This window comes from Leptosomus discolor, chromosome 1 (genome assembly GCF_034619465.1).
Source record: "Leptosomus discolor isolate bLepDis1 chromosome 1, bLepDis1.hap2, whole genome shotgun sequence".
Classification (NCBI taxonomy): Eukaryota; Metazoa; Chordata; class Aves; order Leptosomiformes; family Leptosomidae; genus Leptosomus; species Leptosomus discolor.
This window is the reverse complement of record NC_141391.1, coordinates 67,820,758-67,840,464: the sequence shown is the minus strand read 5'-3', so window position 1 is coordinate 67,840,464 and position 19,707 is coordinate 67,820,758. Positions and strand designations below refer to the sequence as shown.

Below are 19,707 nucleotides of genomic sequence, written 5' to 3'. Positions count from 1 at the left end.
CACACGTAGGAAAATCACAAAGCATAACATGTACTTGTAGTTTTAACATGTACTAGAAAGCAAAGGTAAATATTAAGCTCTCGGTATACTGCAAATGTTTTGTCAACACCCGGATTTTGTTGAGTGTCAGTTAACATGTTTGAAAAGCACTTGTTTGTTTTTATGGACCTCCAGTTCCAGTCCATTGCCTGCCTTCATGGTGAACCCCCACAGCATCTCTCAGACGTGACTTGTTCTCTGTGACAAATTGGGCTGCTTCAGGTCCCCTTTGCCACTACAGATCAGCAGGTTTACATCTCAGTTTTGTGAATGTGTGAAAAAATTTTGTCTGAGGAAGGAGTACAGAATCTGTGATGCTCCACAGTCTGTGTGTTTCTTCTGTGTTTTGGTAAAATTCATACTGCTGTTCCTCAGTTCCCGCATGCTGCTGTTTTAACCCACAGTTTCAGCCCCCTGAATGGAGCGGGCCTTTCTGGTTTTGTGGGAGAAGTATTGTTTTATAGTTTTTCTTCTGGCTCACTTTGCATTGTTTTTTCCAATAGTGGTTAATGGAAAGAAAGACCAACTGGTTTTGAAAGCCTGAAGTCAATTCTTACAGCTAGCTAACCCTAAAGGTAGATTCTTCAAGATACTGGTTTTTCAGTTACCAAAAAATATAGCAATCTCTTGACCCTGAGCCCACTCCAGTGTGAGAAAAGTGAAATGATTGTACTCATCTGAAGTCGTGTTGTTTAATTGCTTGTTTTGCAGACATAGATGAATGCACAGCATCAGCAGACATCTGTGGAGAAGCTCACTGTAAAAATTTAATAAGCTCATATGAATGTATTTGTGATGCAGGCTACAAGTACGATGACGTGAGGAAGACTTGTCAGGGTAAGCTCATGAAATAATATCATGTTAGCATTTATTACATGATTTAAACCTATAAAACTCCAGAAATTTAATTTCAGGCTTCAGTAAAAGCATTTTTTTTTTTAACCTTGCTTACGCACTGGACTTCTGTTCCTTCTTCCTAGTTTGAGTGAGTTTGAAGTTTGCTGTCATCTTTGAGTTCATGGAGTTTGCAGTCATCTTTTATGACTTGAATTAAGCTGTACGAGTCAGAGTACTGAGGTTTCTTGAATTTATGACAAGTACAAGGTCTGGTGGGAGCTCAGAAGCATCTGTGCATGTTGCTGTCTCTCTTTGTAGGGCAAGAAAAGTTACAGAGCAGTAGCTGTTGTTCTTTGAAATCTGTCTTGTGATATTACTCTGAACTAGGAGCTTAATGTGTATTGGAACCATTTACAGTTCTACGGGCTACACTGCTTGCAAGTTTTCTCAATGGAGTAAGTTTTGAAAGTATTCCAAAACCAGCATTGTTCCCTGCCTTTTGTCTAAGTTAAGATAATGACAGGAATCACGCACCAACCAGCCCTACCGGGCTCTAAGTGTTTATCTCTGCCTAAAGAGATCCCTGTGGGCCATCGCAATTTGTTTCCCTGGATTTGTTTGCAAAGTGAATAAAAACAAGCCGAAGGAAAAAAAAAGAAAAAGCATGAGAAACTCAGCTTTTACTTGTCTGTTGAGGATCCAGCTGCTGAATAGCAATGAAGCAGGGAGTCCCTGAGTTGAAGGAGCAGGAGCCAGTCAGCACAGGCATAGCAGAAGGGGCCTGAAGGGAGGAAGTCTTGCCTAGAAGTTAAAGCCCAGGGCTCTGCACCAGCAGACAAGGAGTTGAACTCTGCTTCCAGCCTTCCCACTGACTTGCTGTGTATCTTTGGGCAGCTGGAATCTGTCTGTGAGAGTAGATTTGTGCAGATGCTAATGCTAACTCTTCCCTCCTGTAAAGATGTGGCATAGGGTAAGTACTGGCTATGGAGCACTTGGGCATGCTGAAATGAAAGGTGCTACAAAACAACACTGATAACCTTTTTTTTCCCCCAGGTGATTCACGTTTAAACAAACTCAATTGCTGTTTTCTCCTTTCTTCTTTGCTGGTTTTGTGTAGATATAAATGAATGTGAAGAAAAGCTCTGTGAACAGACCTGCGTCAACTCGCCAGGGAGTTATACCTGTCATTGTGATGGCAGAGGGGGAGTAAAACTTTCCCGGGACATGAATACGTGTGAGGTATGTTAGTCTTCATTGCTGTAACTGCAGAACAGAAAATTGAGAATAACTGATGAAGCTCTGGACCAGAGCTATGGGACAGTAGTTCTCCTGAAAAGAAACTTTCTCCTGAAAGTCTCTCTTTTCAAGGCTCCTCCTGTCCCCCTTCCGAAAAAGAGCCCACCAGTGATAGCCCTGCCTGCCCTCTGTTTGGCTGTGAGTTACCTCTGGCTGCACAAGCTTTTCTGAGTTAGACCCAGTAGGATGGTGCAAAGGCCTCAGGGCCTGTGGTGTATGTTATGGACGGGCACTTGCACTTGACGCTTTGATCCTCCAGGCGTTTGAGGTGGATGGGCTTCAGTGGCACCGGCTGCCTCTGCGGAACCCAGCCAACAGCAAGTTCTTAGCACATCTTTTGTTGCAGGCACAATGCTGCGGTAGAAAAACTTACGCTCTACCTTCTGAGTATGAGTTCATTTTGCAACAGGGAAACATTCCTCCAAGGCAGATAGGAGGCAGGAGGGAAGGGAAGAGGAAATGTTCTCAGTATCAAAACAACTGTATTTTGAGAGTATAAATATTAAAGTGCCCTAACCTACTATACGTATAGCAACTACATGAGAAAAGAAGAGGAAGCATACTCGTTTCTCTTTCTGCTGTGTGGGCAGAATAAGCACTCAAATATATGTTTTGATTATAGAACATAATACCGTGTGTGCCTTTTGCTGTTGGAAAAAGTATTAAGTCCTTGTACCTGGGGAGGATGTTCAGCGGCACTCCTGTTATCAGGCTGCGCTTCAAAAGGAAACAACTGACGAGGTGAGGACGATTTGGAATGACAGTTGAATGCACTGCCCGGCTTTAATGCATGCAGTGGAGTTAAGTCATTACAATAACAATTAGTCCTATGATCATCGTGATTTGTTTGGATTATGGAGTCCTGTAAGGCGAAACATTACCCAAACCAGTAATTGAGAAAGGCAGGCTTGACCGCAGAGCTCCTAGGATAATTACTGAAGTACAGTAATGTATTCTTTATTCTTGATGCTATTTTAAAATGCGTCTTCACAGCTTAAGTCTTTCAGGAGTGCATTAAAAGCTAGTATGTTTTAATAGAGCTTTGTAACTGCTAGAACTGATAATATCTGTATGGAAAGTACCCTGTGGTTTTTGAACTCTGCATAACTAATTTATTTCTTGGCACCTGTGCGGTCAGACTTGTGGCTGAGTTCGACTTTAGAACCTTTGATCCTGAAGGTATCCTTTTCTTTGCTGGAGGCCATCAAGACAGCACATGGGTCGTCTTGGCTTTGCGCAAAGGACGGCTAGAGCTGCAGCTGAAATACAGCGGAATAGGCCGCGTGACCAGCAGCGGACCGCTTATCAACCACGGCATGTGGCAAACGGTGAGTCCAGACTGCTGCTGAGATCTTACCCTTTCTTGGCTTGTTCCCGACGGGCTCTGTCAAGTGCAACTAGGCTGTGTATTCTTGAGAAGGTGCTTTTCCAACCTATCTGTCCATTCAATGCGTGCCAGTACCTGATACATTCTAAGGTGAGAATGGGATATTTTTCCTAACAAATTGAATTATAATTCATATCCATCATAGACTAGACTGCATCACTAACTTGCACAACCAGAGCAGACACAGCACCTTTGAGATGCAGCAGTACTAAGCTGACTTCATGTCAGCTCGAGAAGCTGCCCTGTGGGGTGAGGGTTGAAAGGGAGTAAGAGGGAAGGAACTCTGTAGCTGTTCTTTTAAGGAAGTTTCCAAGGGTATTTGGTGTATGGTATGTTTGTGGTTGCTTTTGTTTGTTTGTTTGTTTGTTTAGTCAATAGAGCTGAGATTGTCTGAGTGTTGACGTATCTCTTATGCTACAGTATTCTTTTTTTAAAGTCTTCAGGCTTGTTCATATACAAAGTAGACCATTGCCCTTGTAAAGGTATTGGGGTCTATTAGAACCTCTCTGTTTACTAATAACATAATCTCACGAGATGATGCACTGCATCTTGGAGCTTGTAAGGATTCATGTTCTTGACACTCTCGCAGAACATCTGGCAATTCTGGAAGCATCATGGGTGTTACCATTTGTGACAGGATCATGAAAAGCATCCTGTAGTATGACTTACAGTAGATTAGCAGTTTATATATGCCTTCTCACTTCTGCCTTTTCCCCTCCTTTCATTTTTTCTTAATTACATCTTTTGACTTGTAAGTTGAAGTGTCTCTTGGGGGGTGTCAAGGGTTGAGGCTGGGCCGACCCCTAACAAATGACAGACACTCTCTATTAACCCCTCTCCCCTCCCAGAAGGGCAAGGGAGAGACAACGTAGTATTAACTATAAATATCAAGCGTTATCACTGCTAGAAGCAGTCACTGTCTGGAAAAACATGCTGCTGTTTTTCAGAAGGTGCAGTTACTTAGACGAGACTTAACCGAAAAGTAAAATCACTAAAACAGAATTAGTTCTGGTTTAACCCAACCCAGGACAAGGAGTGGGTGGGAAGTTCTCAGCTAACTTGCATATGAGACAAATATAGATACTGGTTAACTGTGAATAATTTTCTGGTTTAAATTATATGGTATAAAAAATTTCAGAATTATACATTAAAGAAAAAAGCAAGGTGGGAAAAATTTTGTTTTAATGAATAAATAAAGAAGCCTTTGAGTGCATTTACTGTCAACTACTGACATTTGGTAATGTTTCCAGCAGATGAGGTGATGTTTAATTCAGTTCCTTTACTGTCAGTGAAACAATTTTAGATTCCAAATGGAGAGCTGTAGAGGTTCAGCAAAGCTGTAGGTAAAATGTATGACAGGCTGTATCTTTACAGGTTGGAATAGCCTCAAGCCAGTTCTTACTAAATTTGTTCTGCCAATTTGAAATATGGCAAATGTAATTGCCTGCACAGAGAGGATGGTGATGGAAGAAATGAAAAGCAGAGTTGATGACACTGGGGTGACTTGGGAGTCACAAGCAGTCATTACCAAGCTAAACCATTTAACATGGGAGCATAACATACTTGTTAAGTGCCAGACCTCATTAGGAAGTAATTACAAACTTTTTTCATGTTAGTTTTGGGGTAGAGAGCTGAAATATATTTTCTTTCTTCACATAAAACAAAATCGCTCAAACACACAGCAGTTAACAGGGTAAACAAAGGCTGTGCTTGCTTTCTGCAGGGAGAGAAGGCAGTATGATAAAAGTATCATTCTTAGGCAAGAATTCTTGGTCTCCTACCAGCCATCAGTGTTAGGGTCTTATCCCCAAGTACCACCATAACCAAGAAATTGCCTGGTTGAGTCGCTGCAGCAACGCACTCTTTGTGTGTTTTCTGGGAGATTGTCGAAATCCCCTGGAAACCCTTCTCCAGGACTTTTTGGGACAGTGCAAGCTGAGCCGTGGGTGCTGTGCGGGGCAGGTGGACAGGACCCACGCCAAAGCGGGGGCAGGGGTGCCCCTGCAGCCGGCAGTGCTGCCCTGCAGGTGGGCTGAGCAGGGCCCGGCAGCTGCCAGAGGCATAGTACAGCGTGAGGAGAGGAGAGGGCATCATGCGGTGCTGGCACAGGAGTGCTTGCCTGGAGCAGGTCAATGGCCATCGCTCTGGTGACTGTCTCCCAGAGCTGAAGTGTTAAGGCTATGCCTGATACTGGCCAAAGGCAGAAGGATTTACCCACAGATGAACAGGAGGAAGGAGCCTTTAGTCTCTCGACTGCATGGTTGACTCTCTGCTGTTGATGTCTCCTTTCTCTGCTCTATTTTCTTATTCCTTGCCTCGCTCCCCTACAGGTACTTTGTTCTCTCCTGCTTGACATCCAGTGTCACCCCCATCTCAAAATGACATTTAATCTATACGGCTGAGCAATACCAATATAAATCTGTTCCTCCATTTTATCCTCTCCCTCATTTCTCCTTTTTCCTCTGTCCGGCATAGTTTTTAATTTGGGAAATCCTGTTGAGGAGGGGTTATTCCTTTTTATCTGTCTCCTTTTATAAAACATGTAGCCACACGTTTCATTTTAAGTAAGGACTTGTGTGTGCTTTTCAATCTCACCTTCTGTGAAGCACAACCCCAGCAATCTTCAGAGGTCACAATCCAGGCTCAAATGCAGTTTGGGAGCTTTAGTCTGGACTTCAGTATGCACAGGATCAAGCCCTTAGTTTTTTTGATTAGACCTAGAACAGTGGAGTTTGGATACTTGGAAGAACTTTATAGGGATTGTGAGAAAATAGTAATGAAAAAAACAATGGCTATTTAAAAGTAAAACATGAGAAAAAGCACCAGCAGTGTATGTCTTTTGGTCTCTTGAGCAAAGGTTGCATACTTTTCTGGAAATATGAAGGCATTTTCAAAACTTCAGGCCAATATTTCTACCTAGGTATTTTCTCTGATGTTGATCCCTCCTAATCTATTTTTAAATTATCATTCCCAGCATTGAAAACACAAACAAGTCAGCCTCAGGAAAAACTTCTAATGTATTATTTGTGTATAATCCAGCTGGATGAAGTGGCATGTATGAACTGATGATAGCAGAGAATGCACTCGCCTTCTGTTTGTTTTGCATTTCCAAAAAAAGTCATCATTTTGTCTTATTTTCAATGCTTAGTTTAGTACTGCTCTGAGGACAGTATGGTTAGCAAAAATAATAACTTACCTGCACGGTTAAATGTCAGAACTGAAGGTTAAGCAATCGCAAGTAGATTCATATTTGGCTTTAACCCTGCAGCTGCTTGTATTCCTGTCCCTTTTCAGAGCTGTCCACTTGCTTTTCAGCAAAGAGCTGGCGGGTTGGCTGCGCGCTATGAGTTATCCAGGGCATGAATCCAAAACACAAAGCTGACTGCTCTTATGGCTAACCGTATGGGAACTCTCAGCGACCAGAACTGCCTACCTGACTGTCCCCGAGCACACTGTGGCAGGCAGCAGGTAGCTTCTCCTTGCAACAAGAGGAGGGAATTAGAGCAGTCTTCTCACTACTGCAACAAACTGTTTTGGTTTGTATGTGGTGGTGGTGCACCAGCAATTAAGCTTTAAGTATAAGAAACCGAAGCTGAAACTGCCAGAGGGCAGCATGAAGTAGGCAGAATGTAATTTTCCAAACTGGAATTTGTAAAAGGCTTCCACAGGGATTAACCACTTCTTGTGGAAGTTTCCACTGATTTGGGTTTGTTTACATTAATGATCAGAAGCAGCTAAGAACTCAGACTAATTTTATAAAATTTCTATGTTACTACTTTCTGTACAATCTAACAAAATTTTAGAAGGCCCTGAATTTTGGTGGCTCTGCAAGTTGCAGGATTTCTTCACAGAGGAAGCACAGTAGAGGCGTTGCTGCAGCCAGCTTTTCCCAGTTCCCGTTTGCTCCATGGCTGCCCGCGATCTGTGCTAGGAGCAGGGAGATGGTCTGTGCCAGCTCCCTGTGGCGCTCCGTACCCCGGTGCGTTAGGGTAGCGGTGACCACGACTCCGAGCAGAGGCATCCAAGTGAGTTTTTAGCTAGACAGCCAGTGTAGCTAAGCCGGTTGGGCTGTGGCTGCCAGGACCTGCGGGCTTATGTTCCCACCCGCTGAGTGGACTTTACAGCCTGCCAATGCCCAAAAAAGCCTATTTGAGACTGGCGTGTGTGTCTCCATGGAACGCAGTCAGGAGGTGTAAATGCCACTTTAAACAAGCAAGCTTCAGACAAGTAAATTCATGTCCTGTAGGATACAGCACAGAGCAACACACCAGGTGTAAACAGTGTTTTAGCAATATAAACCAGACTGTACTGGAATGCACAGGAGAAGAAGAAAGTTTGATAGTCTGTGAATAATCTTTTCAACTATCAAATTCACTTAATCTTCATTACTGAAGACTGCAATCCAAAGGGAGTCTCCAGGTATAAACATGCTCAACCGTGTTGTTCTTTATGTTACAGCCACACAGCAAGGGCTCAGGATGGCTGATGGAAGCAATTTTGAGACAGCTACTCTTGAAATGCAAAGAGAAAGATACTCATGACCTGGCCTACTAGCAGGGAGAGGGAAGAACAAGTCTAAACAGCCGCTGAAATAGATACTTGGTTCTGTACAGCGGCTCACTGGTGGAGGCAGCATCTGAGTGTCCCAGGGAACAGAGCTGTACTGATGAAGAGTGGGTAGGCAGGGTATCTGTCACAGAGTGGGAAGAAGATGTGCTGGTCTGGAGATTACGAGATAGCGGAGGTGCGCTCCTTTCTTCTCTACAGGAAGAAAGGAGTTGTTTTCTGCTACAGCCACAGAACACCCTGTTGGTAGCAGGACCCAGGTCCCAAGGCAGCAGAGTCCACGCTGCTGTTCAGCAGCCTGCTGCGTGTCAGCTTTGTGCTTCACCTCCTCTTCTCCCTCTGCAGAGTTGGCTGATTTATAATGCTTCTCTGTGCAGCCTGGTCATAATTAAAATTATGAAATTTTTTTGAAATTTCAGTGGTGATAGAATCTTCCTAGAAGTAGCTCTTCAGAGACATGGGGGTAAAACTTGCAGAGACCTTTTGAGAGAAAAATTATTGCCTATTACACATTTTTATTACCCTCTCAAATATGACATATTCTGTTCTTTTTTCAGGGGTCAGTATTCAAGACTAGACTTAGTGTGGCTGGAAGGCTTCTGCATTATCTTTCACTGGTCCAACAAAAGACATCTTAACTGTCTTTCCAGCTTGTCCTTTTACATGCAGTTGCAATAGGAAGTTCCTCATTAATAACTTGTTATTGCATTTACATTTTGCATAGAGCAACCTACAAATGTCATGTAGTTAATCCACTCGTACTTCTCTGTTGCTGTTTTGAAGTAGCTGGGCTGTCTCTGCCATTAGGGCTACCCCAGGTTGCTTTCTAGAGCAAAGACTTACATATCAAGATGGAATGTAACTTAAAAGGTAGACAAAGAGGCTTGGCGACAGCAAATATTTCTCCATCTTGGGGATTTCACTGGTGGTGTCTGTCGTTCAGCTGAGGCTGCAGATACTAAGTTCTTTTTATACGGAATTATTCTATTTACGATTTTACTTTTTCAGATCTCTGTTGAAGAATTCGAAAGAAGTTTGGTTATAAAGGTCAACAGGGATGCAGTTATGAAAATAGCTGTCTCAGGGGATCTGTTTACTCTAGACAAAGGACTGTATCAGCTGAATTTGACAGTAGGAGGCATTCCTTTCAAAACAAAGGACCTTATTCTACCAGTAAGTATGGCACTATCGCTCATGTTGTTTTGGATGCCTGAAGGGCTTGATTTCATCTTCTCTTGGAGTAGCGTACGTTCTTCCTGAGAGCAGTTCAGCCTGCCCTGAATTATCACCTTCTGGTATGGCTTTCTCTCCATTGACTATAGAGGGAGCCTAAGCCAGTAGCAAAGGTGAGACTCCTGGTTTTTTGATTGATGTTTGGGTGAGATGTATCCCACCTGCAGAATTAGGACACAGCAAAACTGGAACACATGACAAAATTAACAGTGGTCATGCTGGCTTGGAGATCGTGGTCAGCCCTGGGGGTCAGTGGACACACCACTGTGTGAGGGTACCACTAGGTCTGGAAACAGCATTGGGGCCGCTTTTTGTGTTGTCACCGAAGTTTCCGATTCATGATTCAATATATTGTATCACAGTTTTGCTGCTTGTGTTTGCTGTTTCAGTTTAGTAAGGAAAACCAGAAACTTATTTTTCTTTATTTCCTCCTAATTCACGTAGCTAGGGCTTATGAATAGAAGTTAAGGCACTCTTTGGGTGAGATTGGATGATTGCTGTGTTTCTGAAATAGCTGCTGCTCAGGCTGTTTTGAATGTCCACCACATACAGAGTTGGCACCTTGAAAGGCAAATTGGCATCTCTGTTTCTAAATGAGGTGACAAGCTTGCGGCTCTGTGACTGGGAGCGCAGCAGCTGAGGAAGGCTCCTATTCCTCACAAGAAGTCATTCGGGGCCACTGCTTGTCTGAAACATTAAGCTCGGGGTGTGGTCTGAATATAGGATTGAAAGCCAAAAACTCCTGAGGTTTTTATCCTGGCTCAGACACTTAATTCTCTCTCTACTTCAGTTAATTGGGGGTAATGGTGCTGATTTAGATGCTTTGCAAGGAGCCTTCTCTTTACATGCTGTCTCACATTTTAATGCTGACATTTGGTGCAGGATAACATAACTAGAAGCTGGAAGGAACAAGGTGTGTACGGAGTGGTGTGCCCGTCTTGTGACTCAGGCACCCCTCCCTTAAGCCAGAACCCAACAACTTATGCCATGATCAGGGCCAACATCTTGTGTGTCATGAAAGCTGTTTGGAATGACACAAAGGATTGGGTTTTTTAACTGCAAGTCAGCCTCCAGCATTCACAACGCAGAATTACAGGACAGAATTGCAGGAGTTAGGTAGCTTTGGCTACAGAGCTTTAGAAGTAGATCACACTACTGTGCAGCATGTAGAGATGCTAACAGAATCAATACAATGGAATCAGCACCTGCATTAGCTAGTGCCCTTCTGTCCTGTGGAGACAAGCTGAGCTCAGGGGAATTTCCTGGGGAATGCTGACCACTTAGTTGCTTGGGGTTGCTGCCACTTGGTTTGCATGTGCATAACATGTCAAAACAATTTCTCCTATTGAGTATCATAATATAACTCAGTATTCCTCTGCACCCAAAATCAGTTATTCTTCACTGAACAGTAGTTTGAGGCATGAGATACTGCTTTATCATCCTAGATAAACCCTCGGCTGGATGGTTGCATGCGAGCATGGAACTGGCTGAATGGGGAAGACACTACTATCCAAGAAACCATAAAGATGAATGAAAAGATGCAGTGCTTTTCTGTAGCAGGACGAGGATCTTTCTACCCTGGCCGAGGTTTTGCTGTGTTTAATCTTACCTATGGTGAGTACTTCATTTTTTTTACTTCTGACCTGTTGTCCTGCCATGCCCTGCCATTAAAACTTACACGTATGCCAAACTCAGTGTTGATTGATGCAGAAAAGACTGGCAGCTGCGGATGGAGAGAGAATAGCTAAACTTGTGGTACATAGCAAAGGAAGGCCTATGTGTGATGGTTAAAGCCAGTATGAATATGCCCAGCACAAGTTAGGTTCTCTCTGTGTAGCTCCAGTAATGCATTTCACATCCAGGTTGGTTCCAGCTCATCCTCCGCATTAGGGGCTTCACATCTCTCTGTCAGCAGCGTGGGTGGTTCCAGTCCTGTCCACTGCTTTCTGCTAAATAGGGAGAGCGCTGTGGCTTGCAGCTCTATCTTGAGTTTGTGATGGACAGAAGATCAATATTGTCTGTAGCAAAATGTTCAAGATTGGATTCAGTTTTAATCATTGGATGGGATTAGTTACACTTGGGACAAACACACTAAGCGTATCCCTGATACAAGCTGAATGAAATTGGTCTAGATACAGTAATGACAAGTTTCAAACCAAACTTGGCCATACTAACATAGCACTCAGAAAGGCACCTTTTCTTCATTCTAGGTTATTCTGTTTGTTTATATGTGCGATCAACTGTCAGGTTTTTTAAACCTATGCAAATGCCAACTATCTATTTCAGTTTGGTGTGTAAATCCTCCTCTGCAGAAGCCTTCTGTGCATCATTATGTGGATTTTTCTGCTGTGCCATTGTAAATTAGGGAGTATCAGGTGTCTGTCGTCTCATTTACCACATGGATTCGAAAGCTGCAAAGTAGAAACAAGGCTTTCTAATGGTAAGCTTTATAAAGCTTAACATTGTTAACATTTATAACATTGGCTCTCTAATGGTAAGCTTTATAAAGAACTTATTTATTGTATTTCAAGACGTAGTGAACCAGCAAAGGTTGATGTCAGGATTGAAATCTTTCTTTGTAGCCAGCATCGTCCTTTAAATTACAGGGGCACTGAGGCAATAAGAAAGATGCCAGAGAGTTTAATTCAGAGTTCAGCAGGTGAGGTAAAACATCCCATGCTTCTGAGAGGTTCTGATCAGGAAGTGATTAGGTAGGTGATCAGGGTGGTATGCTTATATCGTTTTTTCAGTTTAACACAGGCTTTCATAGAAATATTTCCTGTGTGACGGATTTGGACTTAGATTCCTCAGTCATCCCTGGACAGTCAAGTATGATTCAAAAACTCAGTGCCCTGTCTTGCAGCAGTTCTTTGAATGTATTGGATTGACAGCCACGGGGAATCTGGTTTTGTGATAAAAACACTTAACCTTGTCCTTTGACATTCTGAAAGGCACCACAATACAGAAGGTAACAAGAGGAAACTGATCTGATTTACTTCTCTGATTTTATGTTCAGGTGCTTCGTAATTTTTTATTTTGAGTAAAAGAAATGTGGCAGTCCCTCCATATGCTCATCCATCCATCTTCTTCTCCAGGCAGAAATTGCACAGCCTACCCATTTGACCTGTTAGTCCTATGTTTGTCACGCTACGCATTTCTTTTTCTGCAGTGCAACATTCTTCTGGAAATGAAACCAAGACAAGTTGGGAAATAGAAGTAAATGCTGCAATTCAGCCAGCAACAGATACTGGTGTGCTGTTTGCTCTAGTTACAGAGGAAGCATCCGTCCCTTTATCACTATCTCTGATTGACTATCACTCCACAAAGAAACTGAAACAACAGGTAGAGACTTCAGCATTTTTCTTAGAGAAGGTTTCTTGCTATTGCCTGGGAACTGAAAGTCATTTTCAAAAAACAGTTGTCAGGTTTGCTGCCTACCTGCTTATTTGCCCCCACCAGTTCAGAACATGGTGTGAAACTGAGGTGCTTGGCTGACACCAAAGTTCTGCCTCTTATGGCTACGTGGCAGATGCTACTAGAGAGCTTTTTGCAAATGTGGTCTAGGTAAAAGGTGGAACTGGTCTCCTGAATGCAGGCATACTTTATTAATGTTTTTCTGGCACAGAAGCTGTTTAATGCCGTAAGCAAAGGATTTCCATTCTCTGGAGGTCATCAATAACAGTCCCAAAGTAGTCAAGCAACAGGCTTTAGGTGTCACTCCAGGTGCTGTGAAAGGCCAGTTGTGATGGAGTGCTGAAGCTGCGGATTTAATGGTATTCATAATAAAGTGCTAGATTCTGGAATTACACGAGTGTAAATCAGGAATGATGTCAATAAAACTCATGAGCCAACCCATTTATAGTACAGCAGCTCTAGTCTGTCTGGTTCCAGTGCAATACAACAGCCCTTGTAAGACCCACTAAGAATTCTCTCTGAGAAGACAGTGGTTACGACTAACAATTAGTTCCAGTGGTTCATTGGTTTTTCATCTATGCAAATGAGCTCAGAATACAATCAGCAATAGTCATAAGGCTGATTCTCTGGTGGCTCTGCAAAATCTTTGTAAACGAGGCCGCAGTGGGGTCATCCTGGTCTTGGATAAGTGTGGCTAAGTACATTTTTGCTCACTGCCTCTTTTTTCTTCTTTCCCCTGCTGTCCAGTTTGTCATCGTGGCCTTGGAAAACACAGTTGTGTCCAGACTGGCAATAAATCTCTGTGATAAGAAGGAACACTCTGTGGACATCCTTCTCAAGAAAGATCACTTATCCCTGAGGGTAGATGGGATAGCGGGAGAGAGCGAACTAAGCATCTCTGAGTTAGAGGACAGTCTGGCCATCTTGGAGAGCTCTTTGCGGTCAACGGTGAAGACATACGTGGGAGGATTGCCAGGTAAGCATCTAGTTTTGTAGCATGGACTACAGACTCCCAACGCACCTTGCTGAGCTGGCAGTGAGGAAATATCTCTGTTCATTCAAGCTGTGACCCTCCTTCTCTGTTTCCGCTTGAGCAGGCTTTGTCTGCAAGCAGGCACGTGGTCTTAACAGATGTGAGGGTGTGCTTGACAATTATTTTTTTTTCTTGAATGACTGTGCCCTTCTGAGGACATCTGGAGGCAAAAATAGAAAGAGGAGGTTTTCCTTGGTCAGCAGTAGGAATGATTTATCTGAAGGACAGCTGTAAGCAAGGTCATTATCTTAAACCTGGTAAAATCCATAGGAGCTGGACCACAGGCTCCTGCAGTGCTTCATTAATGTGATGAACATGTGAGCACTCTGTGAGGGGAGTACCAAGGCCGCGCATTGTTTTGCCTGAAGCTTGGTAAGCCCAGTGTGGTGATTCTCCCTGGCTGATGTTCTTTTTGAACTGATCACAGCACTGCACAATTAACAGATTTCCTCCCAGCAGCGGGTACATAGGGCACAAGCAAGGGGGCTCCCACTGTTTATAGTTTTGCTGGCTTTTCAGCAACAACAGGCTTCTGGTGGGAGGTCAGTTTGCCCCCATGTTCTGAACCTGGAAGGTCAAACTTTCATATGAATCATGAATTTTGGCCAAGTTTGGGGGTTTATTTCTTGTTCTGGCTGAACTGGTTTATCAGTCCCTACTGCTGAGGAATGCAATTAAGGAAACACTTACGTCTGTGATGCACAGCAGTACATCTTATTTGGTTGCCAGCAGCTAAGAAAAATCTTGCCCTTACTTGCCCAAGAAATGGAAAGACAGCAATGTTGGCCTCTCTGAAGGTGCTGAAGCAGTTAGGCTGGAACAGGGTGGATGAGGTGCCATGTGTGCTAGGACACATGTCATGACTGTTCCCACCATCAACAAGAGTTTACAGAGTATTTATGCCAGTGATGTAAATGGCTCCTAGTCACACCTAAAAGGGGGAGGCCACACACTCGGGGATGTTCACGCACTGGCAGGAATTGGGCTGAATCCCCAAATGTGGCATTTTCCAGTGTCAGATTGAATTGTCCGAGCTGGCCATTGCACAAGCAAGAGAAGTCACCTGCTTTCTTTCAAGTAGCTCTCAAATGCACAACAGAGGCTTTCACACCTCAGAAAACAATCCCATTCCGTTGCTGTCCTGAGTTCTCTGTGGTTCACTTAGACTAACCGTGCTGGGTGAAGCACAGTTTTTAATTAGCCAGAACTAAGTGTGAGATATCACAGCTATGGCTGTTTAGACCCAGCTGGCTTCTGTAGGTTTAGCTGATTTCCCCCCTTGATCTGGTCTGCTCAGCAATGGGAATTTCTGCCTGTGGTCTGCTTTTGCCATTGAGAGGAACCCAGCACTTGCATCAAGAAACCTTCTCATTAGCCAGACAAATAAACATTTCAGCACTTTGGTTGGGTTCATCACTCTTGGTTAAATAACTACATCAAATGGTCAGGTCTAAGTGAAGTTTGGCTCATTCAGGTTTTGAAAACGTTATGTTGGTTTTGGTTTTTCCTTGTTTCCATGCTCTGTGGAAAAAACAAAGTATAGCAGTCACACTTAATGTCTTTACTCCATTTGCCATAAAGAAAGAAAGAATTCTGGGTCAAAATACATAGTATGTCCCATACTAACTACAGTTAATATTGTAGATGTGGAAGAAATATCATTTAGAGTTTCAAGAGATGAGAGGGAATGTATAGGCATTTACTACCTTTTCTATGGTATTTTCAGTTCTGGTAAATCCTAAATTATGTAATTTATATGATGCATAAGTGTTTTTCCAGGCAATGTATATACCATCAGGAGAAGAAGCCTTTAAACAAGGCTTCTGAGTCTTTACAGGACCACGTTTCAGGCAGATCCATTTCTAGTCTTAACAGAAAATTAAATATTGGACCTGATTTGCAATTACAACACAAAAAAAAATTTTTTTAATTATTTTTGGTAGTATCTTACAAATCCATCTGAAAGTCCACACTGTCTTTTCAGTCACCCCTGTGGCACATGTAACAGCAATCTGCATGATTCCTTAGACGAGCGTTGAAGACATTAGTGGTGAGCTTGGTAGTGTTAGGATTGTGGTTGGACCTGATGATCTTGAAGGTCTTTTCTAACCAAGATGATTCTATGATTCTATGATTCTTCGGAGTCAAAATTTAGTTTACATTCACGTGAGGTACTACAACACAGATGCCCCCTTTCTTAAGCAGGCTTCACAGATAAGAATTGGTAAATGAGAAGGAATAGAAAATAGCTAAAATGATTAGTGTAAGCAACTACCAAGCAATAGTACTTTTCAGCTAGGAAGCTGAAAAATTTATAGTATCTCTTTGTGGCCTACAGATCCCACACAAATGTTCTTTCTCTCACTCAGTCCTAGAGTCTGTCTGAGCTGTGTTTGATCACATCAGCTTCAAATTTTGCCCCATCTGTCTCCAGGCAGAACCCTTTAAATTGCATATAATCTCAGGTCGACAGGACAACCTATTGTTCAAGTTGTCCTTGCTTCAGTGTAAAGATAAGAGGTTTACTTAGCTACCTGCATCACTGTGAAGTTAAATAATCTTTGAGATGTTCATTGCTTTCCATTGCCCAAGCAGCCTGATTGGGTCGGCTTTGGCTTGTAAATAAACTATTAATCTTTGGGGAAGGGTAGAGGGCACAGTTCACGTAAATTTTCATGTTACTATGTTACTGTGTGGGGGTTTTGGTTTATTTAAGGTCAGTGTGTATATGATGTTACAGAAGTTAGTCATAAGATGGACCGATTTCCTCTAGTCTGTTGGATTGTATTTAGTGTCTTCTTCCTTGCTATTTGTTCTCCGCCTCTGATAAACTGATTAAAAGTACGTCACCAGTGGATCTCCACAGAAAAAATTAGTCTCATTAGTCTTACCAACTCAGTTGATGTATTCCAGCACCTTTCTGATGAATGCCAGCAACCTCCTTGTGCTGATACACAGCATAATCACAGTAAAGACGAGTCTGGCAAGGTGTAAAGGCTGTGTATAGGAGGAGCCTATAGTTCCTGTCATGAAGTTCTTCCTATAGTCTTGGCAGATATTTTGAAGAGAGAGAGGGAGACCGTTAGAGGAAGGTATAACAACTCCACTAATGACAAAGGAGAGGGTCCAGAGATGGAGGAGGGGAAAACATTGGGATGGAAAGCAGCGTGAACACAGTGTGCAACTGGAGTGAAGCCTTGCTGCTGTGCAGCACATATTTTCATCAGGACTGGAGGTCTTACAGAGACACAGAGCAGCTGAGGAAGGGTTCAGCCTGGGAGAAGGGCTTCTGTGCACGAGAGCAGATGGCGTTTTCCTCGCTCTGGGATTGTGCTCTTGCCTTCTGGCAAGAGGGGGGTGGGAGGGAGGTAGAAACCCCAGACTGGAGGAGAGGAGAGCTTCAATTCATTTGAAGTGATAGTCATCTGAACATAGGCAGGACAGATATTTATTCAAAACCAGCCATCAGAGATGTTTGTCTCCCCTTTCACACAGAAGTTCCTGTCACTTCCACTCCGGTCACCGCGTCCTACCACGGCTGCATGACCATCAAGCTGAGCAACAAGGCACTGGACTTAGACGAGGCTCTCTACAAGCACAGTGACATCACCTCACATTCCTGTCCTCCAGTTGAGGCGGGTCAGTAGGTACCACTGCAATGCGAAAGTTTTATACTCAGAAACTTTCAATGCTTTTCTTTTTTTTTAAAGATATAAATTATTCAGACCTACCGCACTGCGTGTATAGTTTCTCTTAAACACTGAAGTTACGTAGGAGCTACTGATCCTTATGTCACATTGATTATTGAAATACTCCTTTGCTTTGAGGTTTAAAGGTTGTAATATATTTGTAAATAGTTCAGAAGACTAATATTAAATAAGCCAGAAGTACAGAATATACCGGAAGTGAATGTTATCTTTCGACTGTAAGAGACAGTTTTATCTGTAATGTGGAAAACCTGGTAATATATGAGTGTGGACTGGAAGAAAAATAATAATTCTGTATTATTTTTTATTACCAAACACTGCTTTCTGATTTGCAAAATATGAGAGAATAAAATATTTACATACAAGTTTTTAATTTACCTGTACTGAGATTATTCTATATTCTGTTATTTGGAGAGAAGGCCTCAGGCTATGCCTGATGTGGAGATTCTGCTAGTGGGGGGGGTTTTGGTTGGTTGGTTTGTTTTTTTTTGTTTGGAGGTGGGTTTTTTTATGTGCCTGTGTCAGTAGTATGTATCTTCTGGGCTGGAGAGCAAATCGTTGCTGCTGTTCTTACCTCTAGAGTTTCTCTTTCTGGTACCACAGATAGAAGACGCAGTTGTGACCTTTAGAAAAAGTCTTGGTCAACAGAAAATGGAAACCAAAGTTGGGTCAGCAGGGCAAGAAAAGACTCAATAAGTTGAAAGCCATATAGCTTTTGTGTCAGTAACCGCTGAAGCAAATGATGAGGTGTCAAGAATTGGGGAATATTATGTGGCGATGACATATTTCTGCTGCTTAATTTTTAGGTTGGCTCATTCGCTGTGAGCCTATTCGGAGCAGAGAGGCTTGAGACTGTGAGAGTTAGCCAGGCTGAATTGCAGTGTGGTGAGAATGTGGGTGGGGGTTTACTCAGGAGAGGTTTAGAGTCATAAAGTGCATTCAACTTTTAAGCTGTCCTTGTGAAGCTGGGGTGGGCTTTGCCTAGCCTGCTTTGAGTCACTTAAATCTTGCTTTATGTGGTCCTTTTCTCGCATCAGATTAATGAACGGAGAAAGACAGGTATATGCTGTGGTGGAAATCCGAACACTGGGTGGCTAAGTTACCCCGTGCTTCAGAGGGTTAATGTGGAAAAGGTCTAATTCTGCAAGGTCTTTTATAAATTGTTCCTGGTCATTCTATGTCATGTTTTGTCTAATCAAATACGGAGATGACAGATTAGCCCAATAATCCACATGTGTGACAACACTTGTGACCAAGATGTAACTGTCCCAGAGGAAAGGATGGAAGAGGGGGAAGACTGTCCCAAACATACCTCCTGGTAGGGATCCAGAGGAGAGGAAGGTACTCTATTAGACAGCTCCATATTGTGACCAAATCAGTCAGCAGTGCTGCAGTAGGGCAGAAAAGACCAGAGCTTTATCACTTTGAGCCAGCCTACACAGTTACACTTAACAGAAGGACCTGTCAAAAGACTCTTTACACTCAGGTGTGATCAGATGCAAGTTTGAAAGGATGCTTGTTCACTAGACAGTAATAACTTATTGGCGGAGTGTTCACGGATAGCAAACCCCAGTAGTTCTACGGTTTTGCTTTTTTTAATAGAGCAAGGGAAACCACATTATTCCTGAGTGTGCTTTCTGTTAAGAGTTGATGACTCTGGATCAATTTGTGATGTGATGGAGAACCTAAGAAACAGTAGTTAGTATCTCCAGTGAGAGAAGGGAATCCTGAAGATACTGTAGTTAATAGCACTTCCATACTGCAGTGTTTTGTTTTCTGTGTGTTTTTTCATGGTTATTTTAGTCCTTTACCAAACTACATCTCCCATCGTTTTAACTTGGAGTAGCTCTAATGAAAACAGTACAAACTTGGAAGGCACCTCTTTTTTAAACCCTGTTTTACTTTGTTCTTTTCAAAGGAAACACGTTAGCAAAATAGTATTAGTCTGGCATTTTTGTATAATCTCTGTGGTAATTCCCAAAGACTACCGTGTGGCACAAATCAATCACAAACATGTGTTGTTGTTTGTGTTAATGTAAGTGGAACTATTTATGAGGCCAGAATTATTTTGGATCCTGGAAATGTGAATCCTGCGGTACAGTATGGTACTCTGCAGTTTCAGACTCAATGTTACGTGAACAAGAATATGATGGCATTTTCTAAACCAATCTAATTTAGAGCAAAAATTTCTCCAG

General features: G+C 42.7%; 1 protein-coding gene across 1 annotated transcript in view; it reads left to right on the top strand.

The window, feature by feature from the left end:
- GAS6 (growth arrest specific 6) overlaps nt 1-17,452 on the top strand; it is a 43,258-nt gene extending 25,806 nt beyond the window's left edge. Inside the window, exons 7-15 of the mRNA XM_086482111.1 lie at nt 751-876; nt 1,994-2,115; nt 2,795-2,913; nt 3,311-3,500; nt 9,134-9,298; nt 10,804-10,972; nt 12,528-12,700; nt 13,520-13,748; nt 17,301-17,452. Coding sequence (XP_086338237.1) covers nt 751-876; nt 1,994-2,115; nt 2,795-2,913; nt 3,311-3,500; nt 9,134-9,298; nt 10,804-10,972; nt 12,528-12,700; nt 13,520-13,748; nt 17,301-17,452 — 1,445 coding nt within the window. The remainder of the gene's footprint in view (nt 1-750; nt 877-1,993; nt 2,116-2,794; nt 2,914-3,310; nt 3,501-9,133; nt 9,299-10,803; nt 10,973-12,527; nt 12,701-13,519; nt 13,749-17,300) is intronic.
- Nucleotides 17,453-19,707: the final 2,255 nt, after the last annotated feature.